The sequence below is a fragment of the Solanum stenotomum genome, chromosome 6, assembly GCF_019186545.1.
Source record: "Solanum stenotomum isolate F172 chromosome 6, ASM1918654v1, whole genome shotgun sequence".
NCBI lineage: Eukaryota > Viridiplantae > Streptophyta > Magnoliopsida > Solanales > Solanaceae > Solanum > Solanum stenotomum.
The window spans coordinates 4775347-4789594 of NC_064287.1; the positions used below are offsets into that span (position 1 = coordinate 4775347).

General features: G+C 28.1%; 1 protein-coding gene across 1 annotated transcript; it reads left to right on the top strand.

The window, feature by feature from the left end:
* The first annotated feature begins 3738 nt into the window (after nt 1–3738).
* LOC125867561 (cycloartenol synthase 2-like) lies at nt 3739–14037 on the top strand. Its single transcript, XM_049548107.1, has 18 exons — nt 3739–3937; nt 4019–4189; nt 5174–5263; nt 5466–5660; nt 6046–6130; nt 6923–7089; nt 7520–7708; nt 8367–8480; nt 8864–8986; nt 9083–9205; nt 10532–10630; nt 10830–10886; nt 11212–11258; nt 12107–12250; nt 12698–12878; nt 13426–13506; nt 13716–13799; nt 13909–14037. Exons 1-18 carry the CDS (start codon nt 3740–3742, stop codon nt 14035–14037), a joined length of 2277 nt encoding a protein of 758 aa, XP_049404064.1. The 5' UTR covers nt 3739.
* The last annotated feature ends 211 nt before the right edge of the window (nt 14038–14248 follow it).

Genomic DNA, 14248 nt, shown 5'->3' on the forward strand with positions numbered 1-14248 from the left:
CAATGAATTAATAAAAATTATTGTATCTTACTAATTTATGTATCGTATTTATTGAATTCATATAAAAAAATAAATTTATTATACATAAAGTACAATTAATACATCAAAATCATTGTATCTTACTAAACTATGTATCATATTTATTGAATTCATATAAAAAATAAGTTCATTATACATAAAGTACAATGAATGTGTATGATTCGTTGTGATATATTTTTTGTTAACTGATTCATCGTAAAATAAATTCAATAATTCAATGATTCATTGTAAAAATAAATTCATTATACATAATATTCATGATTTCTTAATAATCAAATATTATTTATTGTATCTTTACAAAAAAAAATACATTCAATATATGATGGTGAGAGAATAAACCATGTAAGCAACATAGAAAATTTCTTGAAACTATATCACAAAAAGGCTTCTCATTCAAAAAAGTGTCATAAAATCAACAATGATAAATCAAATACATAAAGAATTATGTGAGTACAAAGGTGATCATTCCACATCCACTAAAAAGGACTTACAATTGTCGCAACACCAGAACTTTTGGATGCAATAAGAAAAGTTAGAGATTAGTTTCAACTGAATTTAAATTTTAACAAAAAAACAAAGCACAATACAATCATATTTCACTAAATTATCTTAGATATATTTGTAATTTTAAGAATTATTAATCTATAATATTCATGAGACCATATATTTATATATGAATCTTTTAAAAATATATTATGTTACTATAAATATGCAAATTTTTTCATTGGCCCAAGTTGGGACCAGAGGCCGTAAAATACCGTTCAAATCTTGAACAAAATAATTTTTTTTATTCATTTATTTCTCAAAGGAGACATGTAAATCAACATATAGCTATTACTAAGTTACAATGCATGGAAAGAAACAATAGCTAGCTATTTAGCAAATGATCAAAAACTTAATATAAGATTCCTATTTTACAAATATCATTAGAATCAAGTAATTTTTCTATTTATAAAAATTACATAATCAAACCTAAAATATCTCCACATTTTCCCTCGAGTTGGTACATAAATGTGGAACATGCTCAACTTGCTCCCTAACTTGGAGAACATTTTACTCGAATTTGCTTTAGTAAAAAGAACAGTCAATTGGTCTTCCGATCGAGTCTTGAGTAACTCCAATAGCTTTCCATTCAACTTATTTATCCGTTATAATAATTAAAAAAAACACAGTTTTATCTTAAGGGAAGATCAAAATAACTTAGGAACAATAAAAAATAAAATGAATTAATTGAGAGGATCAGATTTTTTTAGAATATCATCTAGTGTTGTCATATAGTAGAGGACCAATTTTCTTTAGAAAAATAAAATATATTAGTTAAGATATAAATCCTAAGAATATTACAAGTTTTATAAAGGGATAGAACACAGGAACTCAACATATAATAATTTCTTTTCCTCTTTTTCCCTTTAATAAACAAGTTAAAGTACCAGGTTATGTTAGATGAACGTTTAATGTTTTGTCAAAAAAAGAAAAGAAAAGAGATGAACGTTTAATTTGCAATACCACCATGTACATAGTACTATTTGAGATGAACGTCTAAAAGATACTTCACACTTTATTGATTATGTTATGAAATATAATAAAATATTATTAAAGAACTTGGGGAGGGGCATATTTTATTTTTCTTTAAATTTGATATACAATAATTTTTTATTGATAGAAGAATAAATTATATACTTGATTATAAGCTTATTCAATTACAGATTTATCTATTTAAAAATTTATCTAATTACAAATTTATTTTTAAAACTAGCATGAAAAATATAATATATCTATAACAAAAACTATAGTAATAAATTTTCCCTTTATAACATCGGTACTCGTACCAATGCCCGTCACCAATAATTCTCAACACATCACACACAAACAATTAATCACATTGTCTTTTATTACCCCTTTTTCATTACTAGAATTAATCAATGTGGACAAGTCAACCCATCACCAAGTCTCATTACCCCCAAACACATACTACAAGGAAATACACGAATTTCATACACTTAACAAGGGCTTAGAAATCCACTTGCCTCAAATAGTCGAACAATCACTCTGGAACTTGAGCCTTCCCTTTTTGTTGTACTTCAAACTCAAAGCAATCTATTCACATTAATAATCACAATAAGGTTTCGAAATTAACAACACTCATATTACTATATCTCTAGCCTAGTTCCATAAAAACTCACCCAAATCTATAATCAACTTCCTAAATCTTGATGCCAAACGTCAATTAACATGCCAACTCTTTCAATTTTCTTCAAATTTCAAGTCTAGGGTTAAGTTTCAATTTCTCCGAATATCATAAATATAGTGATATTCATACAATACTATTTAACTAGATATATCAATACAACAAAACATACATAATACTATCATAGCTATAAAGAAGATCCAACAATTTTTAAACCACGAGAAATAATATTAAAACCATTAAAATCTGCATAATATCACTTAAAACTTGTCTAAAGTTATCCCTCCCAATGATTGGCTAATCACTGCCAATCATTGGCTATCATAAGCCTCATAATCATTAGCATATTATTATCCCTCCGTTGGTTAGATGCTCTTAGGTTTTATTATTACCTCAGCGCAATAGATATATATATATATTTTTCTAAAATAATGACATATAAATAAGAACGAAAGGAATACCGTAAAGTGTCTAGAATTACTTTTGGTTCTATTTTTCAACAGATTTTGCATATTCATATATTTATCTGTCGTTGTTTCTAATATACTTCCTACTTTATATACTTTCTCTATTTCTTTTTTTAGAAGAATATCTCTTTATTTTGGATAATTTTTAAATTCTAATTTCCCATGTCATTTTAAAATAATAAGATTTTACAAAGTATTTTTGATACATTCTACTAAATTCAAAAAATTTCTCTACTCTTTAAAATTTTATATAAAATTAAAATTAGACAAACAAATTGAAACATACAAAAAAAAATAATAATAATAATAATAATAATAATATGTATATATATATATATATATATCGCTTTTGGCGTTGTTGTAAATCATTAATTAAAAAAATAGAATATGTCGTGTATAAATTGAGACCAGACCATTCTTTCTTTAAACTAGCTCTTCACTTCTTGCTATACTCTTGTTAGTCTCTCTCTCCCTCTTTCATCATTTTCTTATATTATATAATTTATTTAAATTCATAAATTATTAAAAGTTTTGTCTTTTTATTTAAAAAAAATTAAAATTCCGTACAGCCAACCAGGTTTACATTTAAGGGAGTAGTATTTTTTGTCTTCAAGTCTTTTTGGTCTAAATATTTAACGGTTGTGCATTTTAATTTTTGTTTAGTCATTAAACATATATTTGACAAACTTAGGGTTGTTTCGTTTTATCCGTACAATTTCAGTGAAACTAATTACAAACTTAAAATATGTTGACATATAGTATATTTCTATTTTATTATGAATGTCTGAAAACTTCATGCATCTCATTTTATTTTAGAATCTTTCAATCATACAAAAAAAAAAGGGAGAAAACAATATCCATTTCTCTTAATTTTAGTAGTTAATTCCCTTGTTTGATTTTGCAGATATTTTTCTGATAATTCATCGCTAAATAGGATTATCAACAGCCTTTTCTATTTAGCTACAAAATTTGTCTGTTTTGCAATAATATTCTTGTGATTTTAACAAGTGTAGAAATAAATCAATTGAAAAGCAACAAAAAAATGATGTGGAAGCTTAAGTTGTCAGAGGAAAACGATCCATGGATTAGAAGTTTGAACAATAACGTTGGTAGGCAATATTGGGAATTCGATCAAAATAGAGGAACAGATGAAGAACGATCTCATGTTGAAGATATTCGTGAACATTTTCATAAGAATCGGTTTCATGTTAAACATAGTTCTGATCTCTTATTAAGACTACAGGTAATTAATATATTCAAAATAATATTAATTAGTCCATGGATTTTTTATATATGAGATTTAATTTTATTTAATAATAATTAGTTTGCAAAGGGGAAACAAATTGAAATGTTGGAAAAAGTGAAAATAGAAAGTGAAGAAGAATTAGTGAAGACAACATTGAAAAGAGGCTTGAGATTTTACTCAACAATTCAAGCTGATGATGGTCATTGGCCTGCTGATTATGGTGGCCCTCTCTTTCTTTTGCCTGGTTTGGTATGACCCTATCCTCAATTCAATTCTCCCTCCGTTCCAATTTGCGTGATACAATTTAGATATCGAGATTCAAACAAATCTATCTTTGATTATAAATTTTTCATATATATTTTTAAATATTTTGAATTGTCAATTTTTTTGACTTATGGTATTTTTTACGTAGTTTACAAATATATATATTTTATTTCAATAAAATTGAAAATTTCATGTACAAATTTCCAATCAAACTTAAACTTTTTGACTCTTGAAAAATGAAATTTGTTACATAAATTGGAACAAAGGGAGTAAATATCACGTCCCCCTTCCAATAATAAGTAAGAAATATTTGTGTGAGTATAAATTATCTAATAAGAGGTGAAATCAATATTTTAAAGTTAAATTGTTATTAAATATAGAAATATATCATTCTTTTTGGGACAGACTGAGAATGAATTCTGTCACATAATTTGTGGCATCATTTGACTTAATATAAAATTTAAGAAATTTATAGTATATAACAAATTTTAGATATGTATGCAACTAGGGTTGTTCAATATCGAATCGAAATCGATAACTCAAATCGAAAAAAGTTATTGGTTTATCAGTATTGGGTTATGATTAAGCGGTTTTGATAACGGTTTTGATTTTTTTTTTGTTATTGGGTTATTGGTTCTTAACGATTTGAGGTTTTTTCTTAACAGGTTAACCGATAACCCGATAGTAAATTAAATAATTATATTTGTACCATTTTGTATATTGAATTAACTAAACTATGTTAACAATTGTGTGTCAGTGTTTAAATTGCCAACTATGTATGTACACACCAAAACTATACATGGATTTTATTTTATTTTTTTAAAATTTTTCACTCGATATCTCATATCTGCATTGAAGCACGACTATTTTTTTTCCAGAATTCTATGACTCTTCTTAACTTAATCATTTTTCATATCGTCCTCCTTCTATCGGTGTTACGATCTTCATCTCATGATCTAACTTTTGCAGGTTATAAGTCTATTCATAATGGGAGCAGTGAATATAGTTTTATCAGAAGAGCATCAAAAGGAAATACTTCGTTATTTATATAATCATCAGGTGCCTTACCCTCTTAATTATTTTTTCGGTTTACGTATACTCTATACTTTCCAGTTTAATTTCATCGGATGAGATTACACTACGTATATTGTTATCTAATAGTGTACAACAAAAGAGTGTAGCTTGTCATGATTTTTCTAATGAAATGTGTAAATTGAAGTTTTTATTTCTACAATATATTAAAAAAAATAGTTGAATGCAGAATAAAGATGGAGGATGGGGGTTGCATATAGAAGGACATAGCACCATGTTTTGCACAGCTCTCAACTATGTGGCAATAAGACTTATTGATGGAGAAAATAATGTTAACAATGAAGCAATGGAGACAGCTAGAAAATGGATTCTTGAACATGGTGGTGTCACTTATATTCCATCTTGGGGAAAATTCTGGCTCTCTGTAAGTAAGAATAGAATTATAACGCGCTGATTAATTATGTATAAATTATTTATACATAAATTAGTAATACCAAAGTTATTTTCTATTAAATGCTTGATTTTTATTGTTTTCTAGGAAAAAGATAAAATATAGTATTGTCCTTTTATATTACATGAATTAGTTATTTTATATTAGTGGTGATATAAAATAATACACTATAATTGATATATTAAGTTATATATGGTTAAAATACAATCAAAATGAATAAAATTGTACTAAATTATATATTATGATTCTTTTTTTTATACACCATATCGTACCAAACTATCACTACATGTATTAATTAACAATTTAAACTGAGTAGCATTTATTTATTTAATTTTTTTTTGGGACTCTTTTGTGTTAGGTACTTGGCGTATACGAATGGAGCGGCAATAATCCACTACCGCCAGAATTATGGCTTCTCCCCTACTTTCTTCCTATACATCCAGGTTCTTGTGATTTGAGTCGAGGATCTATTTAAAATAATTAATTTGTTTATGTTTTTTTATTATTCATTTTACAAAAATCTATGGATAAAGTCTGGTTTTGAAGTACAAAACGGCAGTTGAAGAGTAATAATAAAAATGATGGAAATATTTCATTAAAGAGCATGTATGATCGTATGGTAGAATTGTTTAAAGTCATAGAAGATACTTGGATTTGCTTCGCAGTAACAACAGTTTTTATATATATTTCTGAAAAACCAACTCCGTCCGTTTGTTTTTTTAAAAAACCAACTGAAAGGATCAGTTGTCCCTCGATTTTAACCGACCTTGTCCACCGGTTTCATGAAAGCAACAAAAATCGACGGACAGGGTCGGTGATGTGAGTTGGATCACTTAGTCACAATTCATAATAAGAAAAACGAGCACCGTGAAAATACATGTCACTCAGCCAAAGAAAGATTATGGAGAGTTGACCGAAATGTGCACTAAATACTTTTCGAGAGATCTCCTCCAAATCATTGGTATGGCTATAGAAATCGTGAGAATCAACATGTAGGTTTCAAATCTGATTTTAACTGATTTTGTCTGTCGGTTTCATGAAAGCGACAAAGGCAAAACTGATGATATACAGTCCATCAATTTGACATTAATTTTTTAAAAGACGACTTAGTCCATCTATATTGACTGATATTTTAATAGTGTGAGATTAAACTTGATATGTTATAATATCATTTTAATTTACTTCTTATATAATTCAACATATATAATCATATTATTATTTTGATGATATGGTAGGTCGAATGTGGTGTCATTGTCGAATGGTGTATTTAGCAATGTCTTATTTGTATGGAAGGAGATATGTAGGTCCAATTAATTCCATCATTTTATCACTTAGAAGAGAGCTCTATACAATTCCCTATCACCATATTGATTGGGACTTGGCTAGAAACCAATGTGCTAAGGTATATTTTTCTAATTTCTTCCATTTTAATTTTTTTAAAATAATCTAAAATGAAAAATAACATGTGAAACTAGTAAATTAATAATCTGTTTGATCAAACTTCTAAAATTTACGTATTTTAAAAATATTTTGAGTCAAGTCTACTTTTCTAACACATATTTTTGAGAGTAGCAACTTATTTTTGACTAATCATTTTTAATATAACATTTTCGCTAATATAAAACAACAATTTGGGGTGGCAATTGGTAAACAAAAAGTGCTTTTGAGAAGAATTAAGTTACTCTTTTCAATTTATAGTACTACTTAAAAGTTTGACCAAAACACTTTGACTTTTTAAAATAAGTACTTATGACTTTCAAAAGTTTAATCAGACAAGCTATAAGTTGTTGCGCAAATTAATAAAATAATGTATGGTGTGTAATTAATTTCAGGAAGATTTGTACTACCCTCATCCTTTAGTACAAGACATACTTTGGGAAGGTCTTCACAAAATTGGAGAACCTCTTCTCATGCAATGGCCACTCTCCAAACTAAGAAAAAAGGCACTCAACACTGTGATGGAACATATTCATTATGAAGATGAAAATACTAACTATATTTGTATTGGACCTGTCAATAAGGTATTATATTTTTTGTTTAACTACAGTGACACTTGGTTTTTTAATTTGGTCTTAACTAATATTTATGTTCTTCAATTTTGAGTGTGTATAAGTAGATACTTAAACTTGTATAAAGTTAAACAAATAAACACATGTGTCCTATGTGGCATAATACACGTAGGATACAAATTGTTGTGTAAAACGTCAAGTAGGATGACGTGTGTGTCTACTTGTTCAACTCTATTATAAATTTAAGTGTATGTTGTGCACTCCTAAAGTTGGAAGACATAGATGCAAGACAGAGACAAACCCATGACTTGATAACTTCGAGTGCACCAATATACTTAAAATAAAAATGAAGAAATAGGGATCTAGCTAGATTTGAACTCTAAGTCTCACACGTGATTCCTCTGGCTTGTTCCAACAGGACAAGAGCATTTCTATACTCCTCTATAGGTGCACTATTAATTATATCCTAACTTTTGTCAGTTTCTCAAGATATATATATATATATATGATTTTTTTCAAAATTAACGGGTGCATGTGCATCCCACAAATAAATGTGGATCTGCCTCTAATGCTAGATGAGGCCAAGTTAAATGGTATGCTCATGTATTATAACAAAAGTAAATGAATACAATCTGTTGGACACCAAAAATAAAAATAAAATAAAATACAGGTATTGAACATGCTATGTTGTTGGGTAGAGGATCCAGATTCCCAGGCAATCAAACTTCATCTCTCAAGAATCAAAGATTACCTATGGCTAGCTGAAGATGGCATGAAAATGAAGGTATAGTTTCTCATTAAAAATAAATCAAAATATTGACGGTAAGGTTATTTATAAGCCAAACTATAAACGGATGACATTTTTGTTCATTGCACATTGTTTAAGGACATTTTTAACTCTTTTTCCAAAAAAAGAAAGAAGGGAACTAGTGAAACAAAATACTCCTTCTATCTCAATGTATATAGCACATTTTAAATTTTGAGAGTTAATAAGTTTTTCTTTAGCTCTAAATTTTCTGAATTACCAATTATTATGACTTATAGTACTTTTTATATAGTTTTCAAATATATAAACTTTATTTCAAAAATTTTAACAAACGTCAAATGTGCTTGTCTTTGATGGTACTGCTCATCGTCTGCAAATCCTGAATTCGCCTCTTATTATAGGGATATAATGGAAGTCAACTATGGGATGTTACTTTTGGTGTACTAGCCATACTAGCTACAAATCTTCCTCAAGAATATGGTGTGGTGCTTAAAAATGCACACCACTTCATTAAAGCCTCACAGGTTCCCACTAATTTTTTTATTTAATTTTTTCCTCTTCTATTGACTTTAATAAATTTGTGTATATTTATAATCCTGCATTAATTAATTATAATTAAGGTTAGGGAAAATAGTAATGGAAATGCCAAGAAGTGGTATAGGCAGCATTCTAGAGGTGGATGGCCTTTCTCTACCGTAGATAATGGTTGGATTGTATCTGATTGCACTGCAGAAGCTTTAAAGGTCCATTACTTACTGCTTCCGATCATTTTTACTTGTTCATTATATTAATTTGTTTATGTTATACTCATCCGTCCACCGTAAAATCATATGATCAAAAGAAGGATAATTCTTTTTTTAAAATGCTCCTCCCTAGGAGCTACCACCTTTCTGCTCTCTTGGTGACTCGATCTCACAATTTTGGGTTGAAAGTGAGGGGTGCTTACAATCCGAGCAAGTTATAAATAGACAAAAATTTACAAATAACAAACATAATAGACATAATAAGGCTCTATAACTATAGTTTTGATAATTGCGCTTCATATGTAGCTATAGTTCCATTTGCTATAGAAACTACGATTTGTATATTTTGTTTGTGAATATACAGATAGGGTAAGTATATACAAATTCTGTATTTATACATTTAAGAATTTTTCAAAACTCCGTTTGTATATTTCGCTTGACAATATACAAACAAGATAATTTATTAGGAAAAATTATAGAAATCCCACCTTTTAGTTTGCTTATTACCATTATCCCCTATAAGTTTTACAAATCTCCAAAATCCCTCATTTTCGCGTATCAGATTAGTGTATCAGCGCTTATATTATTGTATCTCGTGCATCAGATTAATGTATCAACGCTTATATTATTGTATCTCGCGCGTCAGATTAATGTATTAGAGCTATATAAGTGCTGATGCATGCGCGAGATACAATAATATAAGCGCTGATACGTTAATCTGATGCGTGAGCTACAATAATATAAGCAATGATACATTAATCTGATGCGCGAGATACAATAATATAAGCGCTGATACACTAATCTAATGCGCGAAAATGAGGGATTTCTGTAATTATAAACTTTTAAGGGATAAATTGTAATTTTACCTTTAAAGTATGTGATTTCTGTAATTTGCCCTTATTATTATGAATATTTCATAAATCGTATACAAATAGCTAGAGTAAGCATATACAAAATTCTGGATTTATACAATTAGGAATCGAATTATACAAATTCTGAATTTAAACAAATCAGGCGAAGAGCAAGAATTGAGAAAACTGCAGCTGCAAATTACAATTTTCTTAAACTATAGTTATAGTACATAATATAGGCTAATTATTTGCTATTCTGCATAATTTTCCCTATATTCAAAGATAAGCTTTTTCTAAGATATGTTATCTACTACACAAGATAAAAACAATCTGACAAAATTAATTACAATAATGGTATATAATATTTCTCGATATAGTTTCGATTCAAATATATTCATGTTATACTTTTTTTATTCAAATATACCCCTTCTATCATAGCATAATTATTTATTTATTTGGCTAAACTTAATTACAGGCATCTATCTTGCTATCTCTGATGCCATTAGACATTGTTGGAGAAGTCATAGCACCTCATAGGCTATGTGAGGCTGTTGATTTGATTCTTTCTCTTCAGGTTAATTTGCTTAATATAATCTTCTGAATTTGACTATTTGATATCTTTTAAATGTGATAATAATTTCAAATTTTATAACAATGGAAAAATCAATTATTATGATTATGGATGATCATCACAATACATACCTCTCACTAAAATTTTAGATATTTATATGATTATAAATATTTTTTTCATTTTTTTGAAATATACATTTCAGAATAGCAATGGTGGATTTGCTTCCTACGAGCTAACAAGATCTTATGCATGGCTTGAGGTAACATATGACTTACGTGACATAGTTTAACTTGACACAATAATTTTTAAAATATTTTTTTTTTGAAATTGTGATTTAATAAATAAATCTTAGATATTTGTGTGATTATAAATAAGTTCTTTAAAAATAAAATAAAATTTCTATAATTAAATTATTTATATATAAGTATAGTAATGTAACATTACTTTCTGACCGACTAAAAAGAAAAAATATGTCATATAAATTAATATGAGGGTATTTAACTTATGCAAATATTTTTTCTTTAATTCATCAAATGATTTTATTATTTTTGTCATCTCTTTTTTTGTTTTTGGCAATTTGACAGATGATTAATCCATCGGAAACATTTGGGGACATCACTATTGATTACCAGTAAGACTTTCCACACATTTATATGTTGCATATATAGAAATAGTAACAACTATAACAATATATATCTCGTGTGATTTTATAAGTGGAGTTTACGAAAGAAGATTTGTACGCAATTTTACTTTTACTTTGGAAAGGAAGAGAAGTTGTCTCTGATATATCTAATCAAGTATAAAAGAAAAATACAAATATGAAGAAATTATGTTTTTTTAAAAAGAAAAAAGAAAAAGAAAAGAAAACAGTAGAAATAAAGGAATTCCCAAATAAAAAGGTCCTGATATCAAACTAGAAAAATTAGAGATGTAAGTTAAAACTTGAGAAGTTTTTGTAATACTAAAGAGCCTGTTTGGATTGACTTAAAAAAATAGCTTTTGAGTAAAAAATAAAAGGTCAAACTTAAATGACTTTTAAGTCAAAAAATAAAAAATAGGAGGAGACTTACTTTTGGTTTTAAACTTATTTTAAGTTATTTTAAACTTATTTTAACTTATTTTTATATTTGTCAAACACTTTTAAAAGTCAAAACTGGCTTAAAAGTATGTTTGACCAACTTTTAAGTCAATCTAAACACCCTCTAAAAACTAAAGTATCAAAAAGGATGTAGTGCAGCGGATGAGACTATTCCCTTTCTTAATTAGAGGTCTTGGTTTCGATTCTAAACATGAAAAAGTCCTTAGGTAGAAAGCGTAAATGGACACTATGTGACGCAAATCTAAATTAATTGAGTTTCAATATAGATACTGAACACCGAATGATTTTTTTTTTTTATGACAAACCTATATATATGGGAGTTTCTATATAGTGAATGTTATATATAATTCTTTATTAGAAAATTTGTAAAATTGGTGCAGGTATGTGGAATGTACATCTGCAGTAATTCAAGCTCTTCAATCCTTCAAGAAAAATTACCCCAAACATAGAGAGAAGGAAATAGAAGCATGTATTAACAAAGCTCTCCAATTTATTCAAACTATTCAACTTCCTGATGGCTCATGGTAACTAATTTCATTTTTTTATATATATATTAATTGTGGTGTTCGGGGTTCAATTTGCAAATCTTGACTAATTTCAAAAGTATCTGCTATTTTCGATTAGTACAAGTATCAAATAACTTTATTCATCGAAACTTGGATAGAAAGGACGAAATCACTCCGTATTTTAGCCTGTACCAAATGTTAAACACGAGACCTCATAATTTTTCACTCACTATATTATTGACCACTAGGACAGACTCATAAGTACCTTCAATTATAATTTCTTACATGTTAGAACTTAGTTAGACCTATGAATGCAAGTTAATTGCTTTTGATATGATGAGGTTACTATTTGATGCTTATTATAGCAACCTATAATTTTTTTAAATTAACTTGATTATGTAAATATTTTTTCATACGATTAATGCATAAAACTTAAACTCGTGATATAAATATTTGTGTACAAAGGTATGGTTCATGGGGAGTTTGCTACACATATGGAACATGGTTTGGGATATGTGGGCTGGTTGCTGGTGGCTACACTTATGAAAATTGCAAAAGCATCAGAAAGGCTTGTCATTTCCTATTGTCCAAACAACTTCAACCTTCTGGTGGTTGGGGAGAAAGCTATCTCTCATCTCAACACAAGGTGACACATCAGTTTTTTTTCGAAGAAACATAATTTTATTCGAGATTGTGAGTATAAATTTGTTGATCCATCGATTCTTTTCTCGTAAGATTTATCCATTAGTGGCGTATTTCTCAAACTAGGATGATTTGAATTTGATCTCTTTGTGAATATTCCATGAATTTGCGGAATATTTGAGATGCCTCTTTAAGAGGATATCTTACCGCATGAACTAGGGTTTAGGGTTGAGTAGCTTCCAAGAATCCTAATTGGAATTGAACACACCTTGTAGAGTCCCAACTCAACACGTCTTTTAGAGTTCCACAAAACTTCAGTATCTACAAATGTCCCTACTTCAAGGCTTGTCACTTGATGAAACTCAAAGACAAATCTTGAAATACGCATCAATTAATATGGTTTGTCTAGATATTTTTGATTGCTATCGCAAAATATTATTATATATAAAGAACATATAATGTAACGTAACAAAAAAATTGGTTCCAAAACGAACATGATATTATAGTGAAATATTGTTATAACAGATAATTGTTAATTGATGTCACCACAGGTTTATACGAACCTTGAAGGGAATAGACCACACAATGTGAATACAGCTTGGGCCATGTTGGCTCTTATTGAAGCTGGCCAGGTACTTAATTTAAATAGCACTAATTATTTTAATTTAGTCTATTAATTAAATAATCAGAATTACTAGAGAATCAATACAATTTTTTAATATGGAAAAATGCCATACTATTGTATAAATTTGAATAATATCTTTACGTGATTTTTGTGATTTTGAAAAATGAAATTGTATTTTACTTGATGTGAATTTGACTACTCATCGAAATTTGATAGGGCAAAAGAGATCCTACTCCACTCAAACGAGCTGCTAAAATTCTGATAAATTCTCAAATGGAAAATGGAGATTTTCCACAACAGGTATTTTCTGCATTTAATTTTTACTCGCAATTTTAAATCTTTATTATCTCAGAGTGACACACAAAATTATATTTATTATTCAACAATATAATACTTTACAATTTTGCAGGAAATAATAGGAGTATTCAACAGGAATTGTATGATAAGCTACTCATCCTACAGAAATATTTTCCCCATATGGGCACTTGGAGCTTATCTTAATCAAGTATTATTACCTTCCAAAGAGTATCATGAATAATTTGTTACACTTGTAATTATTCTTCAAATAAAAAATTTATGTATAGTTTTGTACATCACAAATGTAATGCACACTTTCTTTAGTTTTATGTCAAATAGAGTAATAATAATAATTGTTTGAATGATGAATTATAATGTGTCTATTCAAAAAAATTTGAATCAATTTTCCAGTAGTTTTGGGTATTTTCATTAATCTATATCTATATTTATTA